The sequence below is a fragment of the Gorilla gorilla genome, chromosome 6 (assembly GCF_029281585.2).
Source record: "Gorilla gorilla gorilla isolate KB3781 chromosome 6, NHGRI_mGorGor1-v2.1_pri, whole genome shotgun sequence".
NCBI classification, from domain to species: Eukaryota; Metazoa; Chordata; class Mammalia; order Primates; family Hominidae; genus Gorilla; species Gorilla gorilla.
Window position 1 is genome coordinate 139,564,570 of NC_073230.2, and position 24,642 is coordinate 139,589,211.

Here is a 24,642-nt window from a genome sequence, read left to right on the forward strand (position 1 = left end):
CCCCCACCACCATGATTTCTTTCCTCATTTGCCTCTGAGGGCCAGAAGGAACTGAGGGAAGCAGAGAGTGTAAGATAACAGGGAATACATTGAGGAATAAATAGGAACTGTATGGGAGCCTCTCCTAAAGGCATTCCCATTTAAGTGAAAAAACAACAACAACCAATAAACAAATCTTCCTGCAGATTAAATTTGTTTCTGTGCTGCCAATTTGCCCCACCTAGATCTTTCCAGCATTTCTAATACATATACATCTATATCAATATTATAAATGTAACTATAAATGTTTAGATACATGGTACATATATGTTAGACAACTAGGATTACAATATACATACTATTTTGAACTTTGCTTTTTCACGTAACATTGGGAAGCTTTACATGTTAGACAACCTCATAACTAGCACCCTGTCGATGGACATTTAGGTGGTTTCCAGTTTGAATTTTTTTTTCAAATACTACAGCATTGTTTGTTCTTAGACATGTGTCAGGGAGTATACATAAAGTATAAATGTGAAACAGTGGAATAGCTGGGTCAAGTTTGATAGCTATTGCCAAAATGCCTTCCCAAAAAGTTGTATCTATTTAATTCTAGCAACAGTGTTCCTCTGTTTAATTTTGAACCGGTTTTTCTCTGTATATGTTTTATTAGTTATTCACATCAGAATAGCTGCCCTCTTTTCACCGGTCCAGAGTGAACTACCCACAGAAAGTTTCTCTACTCTGTTTATTGAAGAACCAGAGGAACATAAATATGTTTTGCCTACATAAAGTTAATGGCCTGTAGTAAAGAATGTAGACTTTTAAGCAGCCTTCCATGTCATTTGGCTTAGGAAACACTGAGTTAGTGTGCTAGACACCTGGCATGGGTTTGGAGGAAAAAGGTGGGCTTTTTTGGGCAGTGCCCGCCAAGTTGGGCCACAGCTCCACCGCCTACCCCTTCCCTCTTGTTCAATGTACACATCACCAAGTCTGTGCTCCACTGTTTCTCCTCTACTAGAAAGGGACAGGAGCCTGGGGGATGGGAATGTGTCTTCCCCTCCTGGAGTCTGAACATCCTCGTTGGACTTCTAGGTGAGGCCAGAACTTCCTTTGAGTACTGGGCCACATCTTCATAAGCTTCAGAGACCTCTTCCCCCTGTTCCCCATTCTCATATCACCTTGGTGAAAGCCTTGCTCTTCTGCCCAGTGGCCCCCTTCCCCCAACCACCAGAGGCAAAGGAGTGCTTGAAACTGTGGAAACTTTAAACATTGTGGATTCTAAGAAGTAAAGCCTTTAGTAGTAAAAGATTTACCAACAAATAAAGTGTTTCTGAAAAAGGTTGCGTTGCTCTAGTTCTAGCAACGTGCTCACTCTGCAGCTGTGGGATCTCTGGGTGCCATCTTGTTTTCCTGCCACTCTCCCTATTCCCTGGCAGAGCCTGTCCCCTTGGAATGCCCACAGAATTTTGATCATAGCTAAATTACATCATTTATCACATTACTTGTTGGCAGCTTATGCGTTTATCTCTACCGCTGGATTGCAAGCTACTTGAAGTTCTTAATAAGAACAGCGGCAGCAATAATACAGTGCTTCCTGTGTGCCAGGCACTCCACCAAGTGCTTTACACATATTAACTCATTGAGACCTCACACATCCCTCACAATATCTTGGTATCTTCATCTCGCACAACTCATTAAACATTCTATGGTTGTCTTTCAATTTAGATCTCTCTTCTTCAAAAGGACTTTTTAAGAAAAATCTATTACTGGTTTGTAATATATCAATCTCTAAGCAAAAATACTCATAACATTCATATAATAAGAACAGATTATATGGGATAAAAGTAGGATCATTTTCTCATTTAGCCTGACATCAAGAGTATTTATTTGGCTTTCTATACCATTAGTTTAAATTAGAACACTCTATTTCCATCCACTAGAGTAGAATAGCTATGTGTTTTCCCTTTAAAAGATAAATTAACTCTGTAAGCATTAATACTTGAAAAAATGACTAGTGGTTTTTCAAATATTTTAGTTCTACCAAACTGATGAATAGATAAACATGAGCAGATAGATCTGGATTTAAATCTTGATTCCACAATTTACCAGCTCTGCGACCATGGGCAAGCTCCTTAATCTTTCAAAGCCTGTTTTCTCATTAGTAAAATTAGGATAATAATAGTTCTTTATAGGGTAATCATCAGAAGTTAAAAATGTACATATGAGAAATTCAGCACAGCGTCTGGCACAAAGCAATTAACAAATATTTGCTGTTATTCATTCTTATCATCATTATTATAAAATGTTGGGTTGAGCTGGGCATGATGGTGCATGCCTGTAATACCAGCTATTCGAGAGGCTGAAGCAGGAGGATTTCTTGAGCTCAGGAGTTTGAGGCTGCAGCAAGCTATGATCGCACCACTGTACTCCAGCCTGGGAGACAGGGTGAGATCTCTTGTCTATAAAAAGAAAATTAAAATGTTGGGTTGGCAAAAGGGACATAGAAATGAGTAAGATGCTGTCCTTGTCCTCAAGAAGCTCAGCTCTGTGGTAGGAGAGACAAGACAGGTCTGCAAACATCATCACAAAAGAATGTGATAAGGCAACTGAGGGACAGAGAAAGCACAGAGGAGGGAGGGATCATTTCCATAGGAAAGTTTCATGGAAGGCTTGCAAGAGGATGTGAAAATTACATTGATTTTTAAAGAATGAGGAGGAATTTTTTAGGTAGCCCAAGTGGGACAGGACATAGCTGGTCCTGGAGAACATGTGTAAAGGCACGGAGAAAGGAAACTGCATGGTGTTTTGGGAGGAACTAAAATGAGTAATGTTTGGTCAGATCATGAGGTTTTGGTGGGGGTGGGTAAGATGGAGGTGGTAAGATAGAAGATTCTAGAGGAAGTCAAGGCAAGGACCAGATTTTGAAGTGTTTTGCATGCGGAGCTGAAGAGCTTGAATTTAGCACCAGCAATAGGGTGTCAGTAAAGAGTTTTATAAGAGAGATGCGATCAGATTTGCATTTTAGAAAAATCACTGTGGCAGGTTTGTGAATGATGGACCAGAAAGGTGTGATGGTGGAGACTTGGAAGCCAATTAGGAGGCAGTAGTCCAGGTGAGAAATAATGCCCCGAACAAGGGCAAATGGCATTAGGAATGGAGGGGAGCAAGATGGACTCAAGAGACCCTTGGGAGGTAAGATGAAAAGGATGGGGAGGAGGGAACTTGTTGGGATCTGTATCCAAGGGTACCCGACCCCTTGGCCTCATTCCACTGTTCCACAGGGGTTGGTGACAGTGTGTGGGAGACAGGGGTGGACAGAAGTGCATTAACCAAGCAAGATACAGACTAGAGAAGGAAGCGTCAGTTCTTAGGACAGGGGTCAGTTTGTAGTGTGGGAAAGAGGAGGTGAGAAAGGGTAGTGAATTTCACCTGGCCCTTGTTGAGTATGTGATGCCTGTGTTCGCCATGTGAACAGCAGAAAGCAGCAAATATAAGGATCGAGAGCACGGGGTAGAGAGAGGGCTGGCGATGGACACCATCTTTAGGGTAATTGCGAAATTAGGGGAAGGGCTGAAATACGGAAGGCTCGCCAAAGATCTCTAGGTAGTTAATAACTATCAAAATGTCACTTCTTTGGCCTTCACTTTTATTATGTAAAAGTACTCAGATCAGGCCGAATACAATTTTATTCTCTCCGTCCAATGCCGGAGGCTATTGTCGAAGCCACGGCCTGCCATTTCATACCCTTTGCAATAGGTGGCGCTGACGCCTGGCAGGGAGAAGGCGGCAGCACATGCTGGGCTCGGGGGCGATGGGCTTGTGCGCGGACCTGGCGACGCTCTAGCCCCGAGCCGCGTATTCGTGGCCGGGTCCTCCCTGGGAACAGGGTGAAGGCCGAGAACCTCTGGCCTCAGGAAGCGCATGCGCAACCGGTTCTCCCAAACATGGAGTCCTGTAGGCCAGGTCTTACCTGAATCAGGTAAGAGGCGGGCGGGGAAGGAGTGGAGCCTCCCCGTGCACCCTCGCAGCCCGCTCCAGGAGTGGGACTAGCCCTCCTTGGGGGTGTGGCTCGTGTGCGTGGGCCACACCAGTCCCGGGGGCAGGTAAGTGCGCGTGGCCCAGGAGGCGTGAGGCTGTGCTGGCGAGGGGAGGGCTCCCGGGGCGCGTGGGTCCCCATACGAGGTGCGCCGCCGCCGGTCCAGAAGAGGGCCACGTGGGCGAGAGCCTTGGTCGTCGTCTCCCAGCACCTCGGGGTCGTAGAGAACACAAAAGTCACACAACCCTCGCCGAGGCTTGACCCCCGCGACAGAGTTTAGTCATTCCGTTAGCTGGCTCCACCCGCCCTCCTCGGCGTGGAGACTCGATTTCTTGGGAGGCTGCGCCTTCCTACTTGTGGGACAGCCAGCCTTGGAGGTTGGAAAGGTCGCAGGCACACGGGTGTGACCGAGTATTAGAGGGCGCGGCTGCTCGGGGTCGGAGCTGCAGGTGTCGGTCCAGGCGCTGGGGTCACCAGGGCGGAGAGCGGCAGTGGTGGCGCGGCTGGGGGCCTGGTTCAGGGAGGGGGACAGCTGAAGAAGGTGTGAGGTGAGGAGAGCAATCGAGGAAAACGGAAGCACCTGCTCCTGGTTGACTCATTCTGGCTGGAGGCATAATCTAATGTGGGAAGGTAGTAACAGGAAAAAAAAAAAAAAAGCGAGAAAGAGCGACTGTGCTTGTGCTGAAGCCCTTTCCTCCTTCTAGCTCCCAGGCAGCTAGGAAATTGCCTGTCTGAAAGAAAGTAGCTGTTTTCCTTAGGGGACTGTGGTGAGTGACAAATGAGATGATATATGTGAAAGGGTAAAGAGCTATAAAAATGCAAGATTCTATTACTTAATTAGAATCCTTCAGCCTATTTATCTGTTTGAGTGGATAAAATGTCCTCTAGGTGTGGGATAGTGGGGCAGGAGTACCTGGTGAAGAAGTACCAGCTGTGGGATAATGGGATGTGTGGAGTAATGCAGAGGGTGTGTGAAGATAGTTTAGGGGTGCCCACTAATACTGTCACCTGGAGAAACAACCATCTGTCATTTAGGTTCATCTTATTTGGGTAAGAGATTATTCAGTTCCACTGCTTCCCTCGTCTACCACTCATCTTTTGAGCTTTTTACAGCCAAACACTTTTACTCAAAAATGGGCCTGAAGAGGAACACACCAGTAGTTTCAGGGATATATTGGTTAATTTGTTTTTGTTTGGTTTTGTTTTTGAGATGAAGTCTCACTCTGTCGCCCAGGCTGGAGTGCAGTGGCGCCATCTCATCTCACTGCAACTTCTGCCTCGGGGACTCAAGCTATTCTCCTGCCTCAGCCTCCCGAGTAGCTGGGACTACAGGCACACACCACTACACATGGCTAATTTTTGTATTTTTGGTAGAGACGGGGTTTCACCATGTTGGCCAGGCTGGTCTCGAACTCCTGACCTGAAGTGATCCACCTGCTTCAGCCTCTCAAAGTGCTGGGATTACAGGCGTGAGCCACTGTGCCCGGCCACATTGGTTAATTTGGTTGAGAGCGGGCTCGATGTGATTTTATTGATGATAATGTCTTCAATTTGCCTTGCCCTCAGTACAAAGCAGCATGTTGTACCAAGGGTTCTGGGCTGAGGGACATAACCAGGGAAGACTGAGTTGTGGATTTGTCCCCTCAGTAGAGGATCACCCTGGCCAAGTTCCAGTTCATCTTGGAGCCTTATTTTACATCAGATGGGAAAAGACCTTGCAGGTCATTCATTGTCTTACATGCAGAGCTCTCATACCTGCCACAGGGTTACCCAGCCCCCAGTGGACAGAGAATTTGTCCCATACCAAAATGGCTGAGCCACCCAATCCCTCTAGACAGCCCCTATGTTGGAAAATTCTTTATGTTGAATCGACATCTGTTTCTCTACAATTTGCACTCATTGGAGCCATACAGAATAAAATGTCTAATGCTGCTTCCACAAATATTTGAGGACTGCTAACACATTTCCTTCTTCTACTTACTCCACAAGGCTTCTTTTCTTCAAACCAAACATGCCCAGCTATTTCAAACAGGGAGGCAGTGTGGAGTAGTGGAAAGAAGGCCAACTTTGGAGCCAGGCACATCTGCGTTCAGTTCCCAGCCCCTTCACATCCTAACACTTAGCGTTCCGAGCTGCCGTATCTCTCTCTGAAATCTGTGAGTGAAAATACTCATCTAGCCAGGCTACTGTGAGGATCAGGGATATGTTGGGTGAAGATCCATGCTCATGGTAGGAGCTTAAAATACGAGAGCTGTTACACCTTCAGTTTGCAATTCATTTAGTTGATCTTCTCTGAACACATTCCTATTTGTCTCTGTTTCAATATCTATCTGCTCTGTAGAACAGAATAAAATGCTCTCTGTGAGTTCTAACCAGCATAATAGAGTAGGATTAGCTTATTTTTGGTACTTCCCCTCAGTCTGCAGTCACAGTAGCCTTTTTTAGGGTCCTGTCTTACTGATTCAGTAAGTTTCTCAACCAAAACCCCTTCGTTAACATGTGCTCCTGTTCAGCCAAGTTTCTCCCATTATGAAGTGTTTTAGTTGATTTGAATCTACAATGATGGCTCTTGAAAGTGGCAGTCCCGGTTGTGTCTTGTTGTCTCCATAAATATCCTGCACTTGTCATATTATGGGTCTCAAACTGGGGTTAGAAAAATATGGTTCTTGAATCTGTGGTACCATCTCTGCTGATCCCATACCACTGTTGTGAATCAGCGAGATAATAAATGCAGAGCTTTCTACATGAATTTTTGCACAAATCTGAGGTCTTATCATGAGGCGGAACTGTGTTAGACTTGGAATGTGACAAGAATGTGTGATAAGCCACTGGCTGAGGGAGTACTACGGCATGAGATATCCTGCACAGTCCAGGATAGCATCTGTCCAGAGGAACTGAAAGGGTGCAACTTCGAGCAAGCCAGAGCCAACTTTGAATTTATGTGTGGCTGTGTGTTTTCTCAGGGCTCCAAGTGTTTTATACCTTGGGTCAAATTCTCCCCCTGCAGAGGAAGCTCCTTTCTGGAAGTAAATCAGGCACATTTAGAAGATTCATTAACTCTTTGGCTCCTGGGGGATTATGGCCAGCATTTTCTCTCTTAGACTTCCCACAGCGAATTCCTGGTTGGGCCAAGCTGATATCTTTGAGCTGACTTCTGTACTCAGGGTTCTTCCAAACAGGAATATGCTTTCTCTGCCTAAGATCTGGGTTTCATGCCCATCTCAACCTCAATCCCTCCTTCAAGGAAGTTTTTCCTAACTACTCGGCCAGACATCAATAATGTCTGAAGGGAGGATTTCTCCCGAGTGCCAGACTTGGAATTCCTGTTGTCTTCAGGAGCTCTCCGTGGCGCTCCCTGCTTCCCCCAGGGCCTTTAAACTGTTTCTCCTCCAGTCTGCCCACTTGATCCATGTGGGTAGACATGTTCCATGGCCTTCAGAATAAGATCCTTTGTGGGGTACTCAGTCCATAAACAGAAAATTGCCTTCATCTTGGATGCTGGTGTTTCTGGCCTGGTGAGAATGAAAGTGTGGAATTGTTTGTAGGACTCAAAGGTTCCATTAACAATAAATATGAAAAATATATAATGCAAAGTCTTTTGTTATTATTATTAAAATAGGAAAGCCTTTACCTTTTTGGAAGAACCGATTTAGATATTGCAGAGTAATTCAGTCTTTAAAAGGTAGTGGTAGTTAAAATAGGTAATCTTTGACTTGTAAAGAGACTAATTTAAATTTTGTTAAGTAACCAATTAAGGCCATAAAGAGTTTCAATCCATCTGTGGCTTCTCATTTTCTCTAGAACAAATTCCTAATTCCCTACGATGAAATTCTCTTGCTATCCTAATTTTTTGCCGGCTCAAAGGACTTCCCGTTTTCCCCAAACACGCGGCCCTGAGCCTCCGGTGCTTTGCGAAAGCCGTCCCCTCCGGCTGGAATGTTCTTTGTCTCTCTGGTAAATGTCTATTCATCATTCAAGACCACCCTTCGCCCCTCCCCTTAATTACTTCCTCCCTTGTGCGCCCTCAAATTCTTGTACTCATTCAAGCAGTATTTATTAGGGGCCAGCTTTGTGGCCGGCACCGTGGCGGGCTCTGGGGATACAAAAGGTGAATAATACTTGGGCTCTGCCTCTCAGGGCCTTACACGTTAGGGATGAGTGGGTCAACTGCCACAAACGTCGCTAGGAAATTAAAAGGAAAATTTTACAAAGTGGCAGTTCTTGTCTGTCTTCCCCTCCAGATGGCCCGTGTCTTGTTTTCGGGCCGGGGCTATTTCTCATTTATTTCGCACCCCCGGTTCTTAGCGCCCTGTAGGTGCTAAATCAGCATTTGTTTCATGAGTGCTTTTACTGGGGGCAACCAGACCCCTGCAGAAGTGTACCTGTGTTGTGCCACAGGTTCTGATGATAGGCTTATAGGCGGTGGTTTCCTCAGTGTCCGTGGGTCGCCCCCGGTCCCGGGTTGAATGCCCCGCGGTCCAGCGCCGAACCTTTCGGGATGCAGAGTTGCAGAGCCGCGGAAGGCCCGGGCCGTGCGCAACCGAAGGGAGGCCTGCAGCGCCCCCTCTGGATGCAGCGGGCACCGGCCGGTCGCCCCGCTCACCCGCTCGCACCCCACGCTTGTTCACCAGTATTTCAGTTTACGGTCAGAAAATGAACACAGACACTTCGTGATACTCTACACTTTTCAAAGGCGTAAGGGATGCCTTTTAAAGGATTATGGATTAGAAAAATTCCTCCCTCTTTCTTGTGCCTCTGGGCCCTTGCATTGTGATTCTATCTTACGTAAATAAAGGGGGCTTTGCTCTCCTAATTGTGCCCACTGTTCTGTGCAGCGCGGACCGGCGCATGCAGAGAGTGGGGCTGCGAGGGCGCTGCTGTGGCCAGGCGTCTGGCATGCTGACCACGTCGCGCTGCTGTAAAGGAAACCTGCCCCGCGCAGCGGCGGTGGCTGGAGCGGGAGAAACCGGACTTTGTGCAACTTTGGCCATAGTGGCCATCCCATGCATCTGTTTACTAGCTTGGTGGTGGGTCCAACAGAGCTTGTTGCTCCCTAGCCGCTTGCTCGTGCCCTTGGTGGTTACCGGTAGTTAAGCTTAGGGCGCATAGGGCCCTCGTGGCTCGCCACCTCTCACGGTTCAGTACCCACGCTTCGAACGAGGGATGGGAGCAGGCGCCACGGCCGGCACCCCAGAGCCCTGCTGCCCCTTAGTTCGAGCGGCCATCCTCCTGTGGGGCTTGTGGGCGGCCTGTGGGGTTTGTGCGTGGTCTAAGGAAAGACTTGGGGCACTCAGGGGCCTGCTGTTTTTGCCCGTGGCCTTAACTCATCAGGGGAGGGTTTCTGCAGCAGAATCTCGGGCTCAGGGTTGGTGGTTAACGAGGGAGCAGCGGGGTCTTGGGGAGGGGGCGCGACACCCCTGAAGGTGCCCCCTAAAGGAGCCACTGTTAGAGGGGCACCCCATCTTTGTGGCCATGGCGGTGGTAGAGCGGCTGGGAGGGGCTCTGCGGCGAGCAAGGGAGCAGGCGGTAGGGGTTCTGCGGCGATGGGCGGGCTAGGGGCGGGGCGCGGGTGGGCTCTAAAAGTCGGTGCCCACTCGCTCCGCGCTGCCGCGGCAACCAGCACACCCCGGTACCTCCTCTGCGGCAGCTGCGCCTCGCAAGCGCAGTGCCGCAGCGCATGCCGGAGTGGCTGTAGCTGCCCGGCGCGGCGCCGCCCTGCGCGGGCTGTGGGCTGCGGGCTGTGCCCCCGCTGCCGGCCAGCCCTGCACGGCTGCGGGCTCCGCGGCGCCCGGTGCTCTGCAACGCTGCGGCGGGCGGCATGGGATAACGCGGCCATGGTGCGCCGAGATCGCCTCCGCAGGTGAGTGTGCGGTGGGAACGAGGGGGTGTGGCTGGCGGCCCTGGGACTAGGGCGCAGGCGAGCGGAGGACTGTGTGCCCGTGTCCGAGCTGGGGCTGCCTCTGGGCGAAAACTCTACCGACAGGCGGCACGCATTCCGCGCCCGCTCTGCCTACTTGAGGAGGGGGTGTCACTCCTGCCCGCAATGGAATGTTCAGAACGCGGGACCTCCTTGGGTTAGGATTTCTAGACCCGGGGATCGTCGTGGTGAGATTTAGGATTTCTGGACTCCAGCGTCATCTTGATATGACTTAGGATCCATAATGACCCTGGTCTCACCCTGATGCGAATTGGGATTTTTAGATCCTGGCATCACCCTGGCGCGATTTAGGATTTTTATACTCAGTCATTGCTGCAGCATGATTTAGGATTTCTAAACCCCAGCATCGCCCTGGTTTGATTTAGGATATTTAGACTCCGGCTTCCCTCTGGTGCGATTCAGGATTTTTAGACTCCGCTGTTGCCGTGGCGCGATTTAGGATTTATAGATCCCGGCAAAGCCCTGGTGCGATGTAGGATTTTTAGACCCCGCCATTGCCGTGGTGCGACTTAAAGGATAGACCCCAGCATCGCCCTGGTGCGATTTAGAATTTTTAGAACCCCGGTATCTCCGTGGCGCACCTTAGGATTTCAAGAACGGGATAATTGCAGTGCCGAGATCGCCGCGGTGCAGCTTAGGATTTCAAGACCCAGGTATCACGGTGGCGGGAGTCACCGCAGAGTGACTAGAACTCGCAGTGCCCGTCAGCCGCCTAAAGTATTTTTCAGATTTCAGTAACAAGCGCGAGTGAGAACGGCGATGTGACCAAACTGTCATGTTGCGCAGGGATTGTTCACCTTGGTTTCGCGGGTTTTCAAAGTGGTTCGTCTCGCGGCGACGCCATCAGGTGGGCGGCAGGTTGGGTGGTATTATTACGGGAGTGTGTTTTTCTGTTTACAAGATGAAGAAATCAAGGCTCAGAAATTTCTGGAAAGTTTGTTACTGGAGTTTGCTTATTGTCTCCGCTCATGGCTCATCAAATAGTTGGGATTTTGGCCAAAAAATGTTTGCTTAACCCATTTTGCCTACTGACGGCTAGGTTGCTTCACTTCTAAAAATCCTAAAAGTTCATGGGGGCATTTTTACTGAGGTAATAAGACAAAAAATGGCCCCCTGAGAGGTTGCCTCTTTGCTTTCTTGGAGTAAGAGGAGGAGGGTGTGGAGGGGGGTGTCCAGGAGTGGAGTATGTTGGTCGATAGCTTCGTTTTTTAACCCCCACTTTCCCTAAGCAGCGGCGGGGAAGCCTCCCCATTTGCCGCTCTGGCCGCCCCTCCCGGGGCTCTCTGCTGAGTCACTGCAGAGATTGAGCTGCTGGAACCCCGTGGATGAATGCGATGAGAAGCACTGGGGGAAAGGAGTAATGAAATCTGCACATGAAAATGTATACATTGAAGTACAGGACAGATAGGGCTGGGCAAATGATCGTCAAAACCTAATGGTTTTTGTCATCTGACCTTTCAGGGAGACACTGGGATACAGCCTGCTATTGTTGGGTGAAAACTGTGATATAACCATCATGTTCTGGCACTTTTTTGAACCATTTCTAGTATTACCTTGAGAAGTAGGACCAAATGGTTCTATCCGTCTTATGGACAGGTACTTTGGAGAAAAAAGGAAATGACAGCCCTAATAATGCCTAAAAAGTAGCCTGGGGAGCTGACATTGTTTAAGAAACATGGTTATTTTACCACTGTAAAACCACAGGCTTGTTTTTAGAGTTTAGCAAAAAGTATCAGGGATTTGGGGGGGAAAAGTATCTTGTAAGTTGAGGAAGTTAGCGAACGGGTAGGTAGATTACAGGCAATAGGGAAGAATGTGTGTACAGACGGAAAGCCATTTCCCCCAGGGCTTTAGCAATTAATTTATTTCAGCTCTGTGACAACTCTAATTTTAGTTTTGGAGGGTATTATTTCCATTCTGGCTGTTTTGAGAGAACTTCCATTCTACTGACAATTCTTGATCTGTTGACCATCAGAAGCCATAGACTTGAAACAGAACTGTTTATAATTCCTGTTTGGCACTCCTTGTCAATGTGGATAAACTGACTTGTGCCTTTGAAGTCCTGGGCATGGGAGGGTTGGGTGTACCAACCAGTGCTCTTTTTCCAAAGACAAAATCAATTCTCACACGCTGGGTGTGAGTTATGCCTTATCTGGGGGTGGGGGAGCATCTTAGGAAATTAAATGGAAACTTAAAGAGTCTGCTAAGAAAAGCAGAAATGTAATCTACCGCCTTGACCTCTCAAGAGATTAGATATTCAGGGTCATGACAAAGCTGCTTATGTTGGAATACACAGTGCAGCTATCTTACTTTCACAGACTGTTTACCCTGAGCAGTTTCTCAGCCCAAATCCAGAAAGGAGTACTAAATGGGGCTTCGTTTAGGCAGGAGGGCTGAAAATCAGGAGTAGCTCTCTGCTTGAGGACATGTGATAAGTTACTACACACACACACTCTTTAAAACATGAGATATAGCACATATATATTTTTTGAACATTTTACTGGTGGGGGGTAGTGGGTAGATGGTAGAGCTTTTGGAGTAAATAAGAAAGAAGTTATTTTTTTCCTGGGAAGCCTTGATAAAAGTCAACGAAAGAGTGTCCAGCATTTAAGTCATGTCCCTTTTATTTATATAAAGTCCTCTTCAGCAGGTATTGGGAAGACCACAAGGGTAGGGGCTAAGGAGTTAAAGTCGGGGAGCAGAGGCAGAAGATTATATGTTGAAATAATGTATTTTTTTCCCTTAAGATTAGAATGATGAACAAATATGGTGAGTGCTATGGCAGACAGAGGTTTGATTATAGTCTTGGTCAGCTTTGTGCCTATGTGAAGGGCAGTGTAATCATTGCATGGTAACAGCAGTCTCCCACCCCATCTTACCAGGTTTTGGTTTGTAGATGAGTTGACAATGTTACCTGACTGCTTACAGTGGGTCTCTGCTTTTCCTACAGGATGAGGGAGTGGTGGGTCCAGGTGGGGCTGCTGGCCGTGCCCCTGCTTGCTGCGTACTTGCACATCCCACCCCCTCAGCTCTCCCCTGCCCTTCACTCATGGAAGTCTTCAGGCAAGTTTTTCACTTACAAGGGACTGCGTATCTTCTACCAAGGTAAGAAGTGGACTATTGGAACTCCTGCGTGTATCGGTCACATAAGTCCCAGCTGAGGTATTTATTTTGTGGCTGTTGGTCTCTTGTTGCTCCTTAATGATGGAAGAGAGTATCTCTCTCTCTTTCTGTGTAGTGTGCTTGTAGAGAAGCGCAGAAAACTGCTGGGAGAATGGGGGTAGGGACTGAGATTCCAACCTGCAGACCTTACCTTTTAGTATAAGTTTTCTTTGTAGCTTGATATGTATTCCAATATTAGTTTAGTTTTTTTTTTTTTGAGCAACCTTAGTGTCAGGTAATATATAAAATATTAATAGATATAACCACCATTGGTTCTCTCTCCTTACCATCCCTGATTTCATTTTTTCTGTAGATTATTTGTAGTGTAACTGTGATTTAAGTCTTAATACCATTATATAAATTAATTTGCTAGTGATGATTATTATTATGACCACTACTTATCACGTAATTACCATATGCCAGGCACTGAGTTATGTTTTCAGCCTTCATTGTTTAATCTTTACGACAGCATTTGGAGATAGGTGCCATTAACCTCATTTTATAGGTGAAGAAACTGAGAAACAGATTGGAAATGATTTGAGCGGGGGTCAAGAGCAATAACGAAAAATGTTTGTCATAAACCGTTTTTCATTATTGCTCCTGACCTCCTCTCATTTGCTATATTCAATTAAGTAAGTATACAATTTTTATTATGTTGGCTTGGGTTATTTCCAGTTTTACTGTTTTAAAAAACTAATGTTGAAGTAAAAGCTTCATGTCCATACAGTTTATTTTTTCCTTACATTTTCAAACTATACTACTTGTATAAATGGAATGATTTTATTTGCACAGATTCTCAAGAACTCTTAGGCTAAAGTATATACAATTTTTAACTGCTTCTAAATTATTTTTGAAAACCTTATTACCAAATTTTCATGTCACTGGCAGTATATGAATATACCTCTTCTAATCCAATACTATTAGCAAGGTTAATATTGTCTAAATGTTTACCTAATTTAGATGATGCTGAATGCTTCCATATTGTCATATGCATTTAAAAAGTTCATGTTTATGTTGATTAAGCCCTTTTTATAGTTGACAGGATTTTGTAATAGTTTTATTATGTTTTTGATGTTAGATTGGGTCTCCTGCTGAATAAAAAGTGCTGAGCAAACAGCATAAGCTAAAGGTGTTCCTTGGGAATAGTTGCTGTATCTTAGAGAATTTCTGTGAGGCCATTCATGATAAAGTACAAAGAATTTGTAGTTTATGTGTTGTGATCATATGCTTTTAACTGAAAATCTACTTTTCACTGAAAAAATTTGCATATTACGGAACAAAAGGAGAAATGGGGAGATGCTGTTTAAAAACACCTAGGTGAAAGTAAACAAGGTGCCTTCAAGTATTTTCACATAGCATGATTTTTACAATGTTTTAATATACAGATTGAAAGGAGAAAAGGCCTGTTCTCACCTAACGCAGTTAAGCTTACATTTTAAAAATAATTGTGTCATTTTAATGTCAATTTGGTCACAGTTTCTTGTTCTTTGTATCAGATTACTTAGATTTTAACATCTCCGAGGTTATTTTTATAGGGATTTGGCATAATTGATTGTACTTTCCTTCTTCCTAGACTCTGTGGGTGTGGTTGGAAGTCCAGAGATAGTTGTGCTTTTACACGGTTTTCCAACATCCAGCTACGACTGGTACAAGGTAATGAAGTCAGACTTCTGCGTCCTACTATGTCTTAAAAAATCTCGGCCGGGCGCGGGGGCTCAAATCCTAGCACTTTGGGAGGCTGGGGTGGGAGGATGACCTGAGGTCAGGAGTTTGAGACCAGCCAGGCCAACGTGGCAAAACCCCATCTCTACTAAAAGTATAAAAATTAGCCAGGCATGGTGGCACAAGCCTGTAATCCCAGCTACTTGGGAGGCTGAGGCAGGAGAATCGCTTGAACCCGGGAGGCAGAGGTTGCAGTGAGCTGAGATTGCACCACTGCACTTCAGCCTAGGAGACAGAGCGAGTCTGTCTCAAAAAAAAATTTTTTTTTAATAAAAATTAAAAAAACCTCAAGGATTTTGTTGTCAGCACCAGAAGGCTCTTGCACATTTGAATTGCTTTTAAAAAAAACATTAAATGTTGAACTGTTCCTTATTTACTGAAGGGAATAAACAACTCCTTGGCACTCTGGAAGGGATCACTGCCAAGTTACCCTCCCTCAACAGGGATTAATTACCAGGAATAAAGCATTTTCCAAGAGGATCATCTGTGGGGCCTGTGGTAGTTTCATGGCGTTTTCTCTTTATGGAAGTCTGTTAAGCCAAGATAGGGCTGAAGCTCCTGTGCTACTGTAGGTCTGGTGAAAGGGAGGGGCAGGAGCAGAAAGCCCAAATCATCCTTTCTTTCTTGTAGATTTGGGAAGGTCTGACCTTGAGGTTTCATCGGGTGATTGCCCTTGATTTCTTAGGCTTTGGCTTCAGTGACAAACCGGTAAGCAGCACCTATCTGGGGCTGGTGATGGGGTGTGGGGGCAGACGCAGACTGTGAGGGTCAGGCTGGCAGAGAGACCTGTCCTCATGACTTCATCCTGTGTATATGGGCTTTCCTTTCCTCAGAGACCACATCACTATTCCATATTTGAGCAGGCCAGCATCGTGGAAGCGCTTTTGCGGCATCTGGGGCTCCAGAACCGCAGGATCAACCTTCTTTCTCATGACTATGGAGATATTGTTGCTCAGGAGCTTCTCTACAGGTCAGTGGAGCTTCAGACTTCAGCTTATGATGCTAGGAGAGTACATTGTTTCTGGACTCTTTGTATCCTTTTTCTCTCTTGGGAGTTGTCTTCAGAGGTGCACTGGTTTAAGTCTGCTCAGCTACATGTGTGTTTCCTCATCTCCCTTCTAGGTACAAGCAGAATCGATCTGGTCGGCTTACCATAAAGAGTCTCTGTCTGTCAAATGGAGGTAATTGCCTTGGCGGTAGGTAGAAAGTGAGTGTAATCTAGAAGGGCCATCTTTAGATACAGCGGCACCTAAATGGTAATCTGATATTTCAAGTAGACATAATTAAACTATGGGATCTCTACCTCTTCTGTGCCATCAACTCCTTTGGTGGTCTGACAAGATTTATGGACCCTTTCTCAGAATGTTTTAAAATAAAGAAACAAACAGCATTACAAAGGATAGTGACTTTACTTACATAGTCAATAAAAAGCTGCATTATAGTCACATGTGCTTTTTCAGTGCATTAGATAGCAAGTTTTAGTGGAGGACCTAGTAACAGCTATATCAGAAGGAGTGAGGAGTGTAAAGGCTGTTTGCCATATCTGAAACAACTGCAATAGGTTATGAGAGTATAGGATTGAAGATACAGAAAAAAGCCACAAGTGTTTCTAATACTACTATGATGTTAGTGTAGAAAATCCTCACTTAATGTCATCAATGGGTTCTTGGAAACTGTGACTTTAAATGAAACATTATAATGGAACCAATTTTTTTTCTCATCAATGTTTTAAAGAAAGGATGTTATTCAAGGACCTGCTGTACCTCATTCTGCTTAAAGCCGAAGTTTCCAAGAACCTATCCTGATGTTAAGTGAGGACTTAACTGTATGAGATTCCCCAATTCCTAACTGATGGCAGTGCCAAGTTTCAGTTAGAAAATACCGAACCCCTGATTAGACTTTCTGGGCAGCCAGCTTGCAAGTTCATGAATACCCAAATGTCTCCTGAACACCTTAAGAGCAGACTGGGAGAGAAATCCGTTTCTCCCTTTATCACTTATGCTCATGGCTTTCTTCCACTGACTCTGAAGAGAAAGGGAAAAGGAAAAACTCTAGGGTTTTTAAAGGACCTATACTTATTTAAAAACTTCTTGTTTTATTCTTACAGCCCAAATCATTAACCCTTGTGTTCTGAGTGATAGGGGAAAATGCTAAGGGGAGTCAGAGCCTGGTTATCAGCATTTTGGATGACCATATATTTTCTCCCCGTTTCACTACCTTTAAGATGGGAAAAGTAATTCCAGTGGGATTTATTGTGACCAGTTAAACACAGAATTCCTGGAGAAGTAATTAGATGACAGTTTTAAATTGTTATTTGTAATTCTGTTTTGGTAGTAAAGGCTGCAGAGGTGATGGTGAATAGGGTGGGTAGTTTCTGATAATGGGCTGGCCTTTGACCTAAATGTAGGTAGGCTGGGTGAGGTGGCTTGTGTCTGTAATCCCAGCACTTTGGGAGGGTGAGGTGAGAGGATTGCTTGAGCTCGAGACCAGCTGGGCAACCCAGTGAGATCCCGTCTCTATAAAAAAAGAAAAAATTAAAGCTGTAGGTAAATGACTAAGATAAGTCTCTTCTACAGGTATCTTTCCTGAGACTCACCGTCCACTCCTTCTCCAAAAGGTTGGTACTTCACTGATAGACCTTTAGTTTTAGGATTTGTACTGACGTAAATAATGCTGGGACCTTTTAAGGGCCATAGCTCCTGTAACTGGCAGTAGTTAAATCCTCTTCCTTGTGAATTTCTATTAATGAAGTTACTTTTTCCCTTCTTAGGCAACTAAAGCAGAGGCAGTGGCCCCTACATAAACCCAAAACCAATCCTAAGAATAAGAGATCAACAAATATTTGGAGAAATAACAGCTATGGAAAGATCTGTGTCACAAGCTTGATGTTTGAACAAATTTGGATCCTACTCTAAACTTGAATATATCAGAGTTAAAGTTTTAGGGATTTAGTGAATTGTAGAAAAGTAATCTTAGATGGAATTAGAAATAGATTTGTCTTCCTTGAGAGAAGAATGCGGGCAGGCAAAACAAAATGCCAAGTACCAACCATTCAGTAGCAGGAGATTTGGCTAAAGATTTAGTTCCTAGTATAAAACCTTTTGCCCCGGTGAGGATCTTCCTCTGGGTTCTTGAGCTTTACCTCCACTTATTCCCCTCCAGCTACTCAAAGATGGAGGTGTGCTGTCACCCATCCTCACACGACTGATGAACTTCTTTGTATTCTCTCGAGGGTAAGTGTCACTGTCAAAGATTGTGGCCTAGAGCAATGTTGTGAAAAGTTGCTGCCATTACAATTCTGGGCCAAATCCTAAGGCTTGATATTTTAAAGCAAAGGTGTTGGCCGCTTGCCAGGGAAGTAGAAGGAATTCATAAATCACTTATGGGTCAGACTGCATGGCCCAGACTGCATGGCCTCTGAGGTTCCAGCCATATTGAACATTCTGAGTTCTCCTCACACTTATCTTCCTGCGTTTTGGACTCTTTCAGTCTCACCCCAGTCTTTGGGCCGTATACTCGGCCCTCTGAGAGTGAGCTGTGGGACATGTGGGCAGGGATCCGCAACAATGACGGGAACTTAGTCATTGACAGGTAAGAAATAACCCTTTGCTTTGGTTTCCAGAGAAGTGTTTTTGTGGAGAGTGGGGATTGCTTGTTCTGTTCCTTGCTGGCTTATTCCCTATCACAGGAAGGCTGATGATGACCTATGGGGCAAACCAAAAAGTCATGGTCTATATGAAGAAAGAAATAGAAAATAGAGTGAAACTGGACTCTTTGTTAGTATTAAATGCTTCAAAGTATTGAATCATGGTTGTGAAAGTAGCCTAGTGCCTCCCTCAAGGTACAAGGCTCTTCCTTTTGCCTATCTTTCTGCAGCAACGGGGAGTGAGAGGGCAGACTTCTCTTTCTCTGTCTTGTACAAAGAATTCCCATGCCTTGGTTCAAATGAGAATGTAGACACTTTCACAAGGGACCCAGAGGTGGTGATAGCTGTAACTACTTGGGATAAGACTCTGTCTTCTAGCCACCTGGCTCAGTGTAGCTTCCAGTGTTTTTACTGATGGCTTTGCTGGGAATTGTATGTTAGAGGGAGCCAATCCTCCCACCCTCTCCTAACCCCCAACAGGATCCCTGAATATTTCATTTTAGTATTAAAAAACTGAAGAACAATTAAGACTGTCTTTTAAAATTATATTTTCCTTTCCAAAAAGTAAATACTATTTCTAAGATGAGATATTTGAGGTTCACAAAAATAACTGTCCTGGAGTTGCCAGGCAGAATGAGTAGAATACATGAGTTTGAGTTCTAAAATGTGGCAGTGGTGTCTTACACTGGAGAAGAGGAATCCTCTCCATTTTATCTGTGGTCAGATGAAGCTTTGTGCTCATCAACATCTACACTTAGAATTTTGAAGTAGATGTCGGCTGGGCACAGTGGCTCACGCCTGTAATTTGAGCACTTTGGGAGGCCAAGGTGGGCGGATCACATGAGGTCAGGAGTTTAGAGACCAGCCTGGCCAACATGATGAAACCCCGTGTCTACTAAAAATACAAAAATTAGCCAGGTGTGGTGGCACATGTCTGTAATTCCAGCTACTCAGGAGGCTGAGGCACAAGAATTGCTTGAGCCCAGGAAGCGGAGGTTGCAGTGAACTGAGATCATGCCACTGCACTTCAGCCTGGGCACAGAATGAGACTCCGTCTCAAAAAAAAAAGAAAAAAAAAAAAAAGAAGTAGATGTCAACACAGAAGATCATGTGTTACAATCCTCTTATTTTAAAAATGAGGAGGCTAGCCAGGTCCTTTGGCGCATGCCTGTACTCCCAGCTACTTGGGAGGCTGAGGTGGGAGGATCTCTTGAGGTCAGGAGTTATAGCTGTAGTGACCTATGATTGCACCTGTGAATAGCCACTGCACTCCAGCCTAGGTAACATAGGGAGACCCTGTCTTTTAAAAAACAAACCAACAAATGAGGAAACCGAGTTGAAAGATCTGTGTTATATGTTTGAGTCAGAGAGGTAGGTAGTGGTGGAGCCTAAATTGGAACCTCAGACCTGGGCTTTTTAGTTACATAAAATCCAAACCAACTGTCAGCCTTCCTAGATCGCATTCCCTGCTTAATAAATACACAAAACCACTAATTCTTCTATTGATAGGAGGCATAATCACTACTAGAGCTACATAGTGGTTAACTCTAGAAGTTAACAGAAATGGATAAATTAAGTGGGACATTTCCAGGAATGCTAAACTGCTTCTGGATTAAGAAATTGTATCTTGTGTTCCTTGTGGCTCTTGTTATGCCCTTGAATCCCTGTAACAGTAAAGGTTTCTTGTTCTGCGCATGCTGACTTACCTGTCCTACAGTCTCTTACAGTACATCAATCAGAGGAAGAAGTTCAGAAGGCGCTGGGTGGGAGCTCTTGCCTCTGTAACTATCCCCAGTGAGTATTTTTATATTATTGATAGGAAACTGAAGGACAATAGGGTTAAAGTAATCACAACTCCTTTATACAATTAGGGTTACCAGATTTAGCAAATAAAAATATAAGATACCCAGTTAAATTTGAATTTTAGATAAACAACAAATGCTTTTTTAGTATTTAAGTATATGTTGTACAATATTTGGGACCTACTTACACCAAAAAAAAATCATTTTTCACCTGAAATTCAAATTTTCTGGGTATCCTTTATTTTACTGGCAACTGTACTCATGACATCTGGAACAGTGATGTGTGTGTGTAGAGTGAAGTATATAAAAAGCTGAGACATTACTGTAAAGGTAGTTGGTATTACTGATTTCTGTGGTGTGCATTGTCAGTGACTGCCACATTACATGCTGAATTGCTCGGACAGAAGGCTGTTTGGATTACTAATCAAGAGGCTATAGGTGGTTTATGCTTATTTGTCTTTTCATTCTTACAGATTAAAAAAAAAAATATGGTGTTTCACACAGTGATTAATGCTCAGGAAATTATTGGTTGATTTCAAATGTCAAGGGTCTGTTATAACTGAAGAGAGACTTAAAGAATGATAGTATCCTGGACTTAGAGGATGTTGAAAGTTGGGCATATCCCATTTGGTCCAGGGTGCAGGAGAGCCGGATGAGGGACCAAACGGTTGTCTGTAGGAGGAGATGTGTCCAATGAATGAACTGGTGCGTGCCTAGCAGTTTTTTAGAAGTTACCTAATAAAACAAGCTAGGTTTTGTATCACACAAAAAATTATTTATAGAAAATATTTTCTTGGGCTGGGTGAGGAGGCTCACGTCTGTAGTCCTAGCTCTTTGGGAGGCTGAGGCAGGAGGACTGGTTGAGCCCAGGAGTTTGGCACCACTCTGGGCAACATAGTGAGAAAAATTTTTCTCTACAGATAAATTTAAAAGTTAGCCAAGTGTGGTGCTGCACACCTGTATGTAGTCTCAGCTACTGAGGACACTGAGGTGGGAGGATCGCTTGGGCCAACGAGTTTGAGGTTACAGTGAGCTATGACTGCACCACTGCACTCCAGCCTGAGCAAGAGAGAGAGACCTTGCCTGTTATAATAAAAAAAAAGGAAGAAGAAAACATTTCTTTTTGGAGAAGAGTTAATTTTAGGGTGGGAGTAGAACAGATGTGAGAGCTGTTAAGTATTTCATTCCTTTTGTCTTTTCTAGTTCATTTTATCTATGGGCCATTGGATCCTGTAAATCCCTATCCAGAGTTTTTGGAGCTGTACAGGTGAGTCTCCCCGAGAGAAGTCTATGTTTTGTTAGTATCTCATCCTGACAGTGGTAAACAGAATTGCCTGTTGAGGGCTATTGGCTCTAGCCATTGTCTTTAACCTCACTCGGCTGTTCATCCAGGAAACAATAAAAAGATTGAGTTGAGGAATCTTATTCTAACATAATTGCAGTATCAAGACATTCAGTTATACATTCTCTTGATTTATACATAGTCTGTTTTCACTGTCATGACTGCTACATATTCCTTGGTGTACAAAAAGCTCTCATGTGAGTCAAAGGTTGAAAGTGGATATACCTACAAAGTGTTTGTTTTAGTCTGATTGTAAAGCCAATTCATCAGTTTAGGCTGAGCAGATGGCAAGGAGAGATTGAGAAGAGCTCATTGTGGAAAAGTGCCTTCTCATTGGTTGCTATTCTCTCTAGGTACTTACTTGGAAGGTATCAGAATATGAAGTCTTGATTATGTCACATAAGAATGTTCCATACCTTCCTGTGGCCTACTGGATACAAGCTAGTAGTAAACAGCTTGCATATAATTTTAAATAAAATACCCCCTCTCATCTCCTCCTGGGATTAAGGGAAGATCCTTGGTTATCTCTGCTTGGGCAGTGAGTTGCTGTGTGATCCACTTGTTTGATGCTTCATCCTTCTCTAAGGAGCTGAAAGTCATCTTGCTTTGACAATTGTTGCAAAAGTGTTATATTTTCAAGTTGTTGTTTGTTGGATTATGAACATTTAAAAACTAGTTTGTATAAATGGAATTGGCAAGTTTATCTGCCTAAGATACAATTTCAGAGTAGAAGGTGAATAAGCTCTTTGGTGGCTCCTTCCAGTGTGGTGTGTCCACAGGGTCATTTACTGGGGCTTCCCACTGGCTTACATCCCTCCCGCTCCAGCCTCAAGTTCACCTGCGTGCTGTTCTCTTCCACTAGGAAAACGCTGCCGCGGTCCACAGTGTCGATTCTGGATGACCACATTAGCCACTATCCACAGCTAGAGGATCCCATGGGCTTCTTGAATGCATATATGGGCTTCATCAACTCCTTCTGAGCTGGAAAGAGTAGCTTCCCTGTATTACCTCCCCTACTCCCTTATCTGTTGTGTATTCCACTTAGGAAGAAATGCCCAAAAGAGGTCCTGGCCATCAAACATAATTCTCTCACAAAGTCCACTTTACTTAAATTGGTGAACAGTGTATAGGAAGAAGCCAGCAGGAGCTCTGACTAAGGTTGACATAATAGTCCACCTCCCATTACTTTGATATCTGATCAAATGTATAGACTTGGCTTTGTTTTTGTGCTATTAGGAAATTCTGATGAGCATTACTATTCACTGATGCAGAAAGACGTTCTTTTGCATAAAAGACTTTTTTAACACTTTGGACTTCTCTGAAATATTTAGAAGTGCTAATTTCTGGCCCACCCCCAACAGGAATTCTATAGTAAGGAGGAGGAGAAGGGGGGCTCCTTCCCTCTCCTCGAATGACGTTATGGGCACATGCCTTTTAAAAGTTCTTTAAGCAACACAGAGCTGAGTCCTCTTTGTCATACCTTTGGATTTAGTGTTTCATCAGCTGTTTTTAGTTATAAACACTTTGTTAAAATAGATATTGGTTTAAATGATACAGTATTTTAGGTATGATTTAAGACTATGATTTACCTATACATTATATATGTTTTATAAAGATACTAAACCAGCATACCCTTACTCTGCCAGAGTAGTGAAGCTAATTAAACATGTTTGATTTCTGAATAAATTGAACTAAATCCAAACTATTTCCTAAAATCACAGGACATTAAGGACCAACAGCATCTGTGCCAGAGATGTACTGTTATTAGCTGGGAAGACCAATTCTAACAGCAAATAACAGTCTGAGACTCCTCATACCTCAGTGGTTAGAAGCATGTCTCTCTTGAGCTACAGTAGAGGGGAAGGGATTGTTGTGTAGTCAAGTCACCATGCTGAATGTACACTGATTCCTTTATGATGACCGCTTAACTCCCCACTGCCTGTCCCAGAGAGGCTTTCCAATGTAGCTCAGTAATTCCTGTACTTTACAGACAGGAAAGTTCCAGAAACTTTAAGAACAAACTCTGAAAGACCTATGAGCAAATGGTGCTGAATACTTTTTTTTTTTAAAGCCACATTTCATTGTCTTAGTCAAAGCAGGATTATTAAGTGATTATTTAAAATTCATTTTTTTAAATTAGCAACTTCAAGTATAACAACTTTGAAACTGGAATAAGTGTTTATTTTCTATTAATAAAAATGAATTGTGACAAAAGTGGACTCTGGCTTCCCCTCCCCCCTCCCCCCCACCCCTCTGGGATAAAAATTTTCCAGCATTGCCAGGAGCTTTCAGGTACACATTAAAGAATAAAATGAAGTTAAGCAGCTGGAGTATAGGATAGTATTTGATTTTCAAGATCACCCAAAGCTGCACTATCGTCCCAAAGCTGACCAAGTAGAATAAAAAAAAAAAAAAAAACAACCCATGCGCAAAGATAGACATTTGCTTGATCTGCTGGCTCAGGGCCAAATGTTTAATTTGCTTCTCCAAAGTCATTCATCTTCAAAAGTCTGATTCTGGGAAACTGATGCCACTAGCCTAAAAGACCACTGACCATGTAGTGTGCATCAGTTTCCTCTTGTCCAGTAAGCATTTATCCAACAGAAGCTAAGATAACATCTACAGGTGTTCTCTCTTTACTTCTGACAGTCACCTGCATGGTCACTCCATCAGCTAAGGCCAGCCTGGACCTCACCAATAAATCATAGCCACCTCTGAATATACCTGAGAGAAAAAAGTAAGGAAAACCATATTAAGAACCCAAAACAAGCACTGGATAATGAAATTTATCATGCTATCCCTGCATCTCCTTTCTATTAGTTTAGCTTTTCCAGAGACTTGTAGAAATTGAATCCTATGCATAAATTCCAAATATATATTTTTATATTCCCATGAAACCAGGTACATAGAAGGTATTCAAAAATACCAATTTGGAGTACTCAAAAGGAATGTTGGTGGTGGCCTTGGTATCTGTTGGAGAGATTTGTTTTGGGCCAAATGTATATCTTAAAA

At 44.2% G+C, this 24,642-nt stretch overlaps 2 protein-coding genes and 1 non-coding gene across 7 annotated transcripts in view; 2 read left to right on the forward strand and 1 right to left on the reverse strand.

The window, feature by feature from the left end:
• Window positions 1-3,825: 3,825 nt before the first annotated feature.
• On the forward strand, window positions 3,826-23,844 carry MEST (mesoderm specific transcript). 5 transcript variants are annotated; one of them, XM_063708772.1, is made up of 12 exons: window positions 3,826-3,961; window positions 12,907-13,061; window positions 14,692-14,771; window positions 15,471-15,548; window positions 15,674-15,810; window positions 15,963-16,021; window positions 17,417-17,457; window positions 18,003-18,073; window positions 18,330-18,431; window positions 20,204-20,280; window positions 21,492-21,555; window positions 22,493-23,844. In XM_063708772.1, exons 2-12 carry the CDS (start codon window positions 12,908-12,910, stop codon window positions 22,608-22,610), a joined length of 981 nt encoding a protein of 326 aa, XP_063564842.1. In that variant the 5' UTR covers window positions 3,826-3,961; window position 12,907; the 3' UTR covers window positions 22,611-23,844. The 5 variants fall into 5 exon arrangements, with proteins under 5 accessions (XP_063564842.1, XP_055248257.1, XP_063564841.1 ...); XM_055392282.1 differs by having other exon boundaries at window positions 3,945-4,085; XM_063708771.1 differs by lacking the exon at window positions 3,826-3,961 and adding an exon at window positions 8,870-9,045.
• MIR335 (microRNA mir-335) lies at window positions 13,647-13,756 on the forward strand. The gene has a single exon (NR_106335.1). It is a non-coding gene; the product is annotated as a microRNA mir-335 (primary transcript).
• COPG2 (COPI coat complex subunit gamma 2) overlaps window positions 23,790-24,642 on the reverse strand; it is a 158,405-nt gene continuing 157,552 nt past the window's right edge. Inside the window, exon 24 of the mRNA XM_031013057.3 lies at window positions 23,790-24,354. Coding sequence (XP_030868917.1) covers window positions 24,224-24,354 — 131 coding nt within the window. The 3' untranslated portion in view covers window positions 23,790-24,223. The remainder of the gene's footprint in view (window positions 24,355-24,642) is intronic.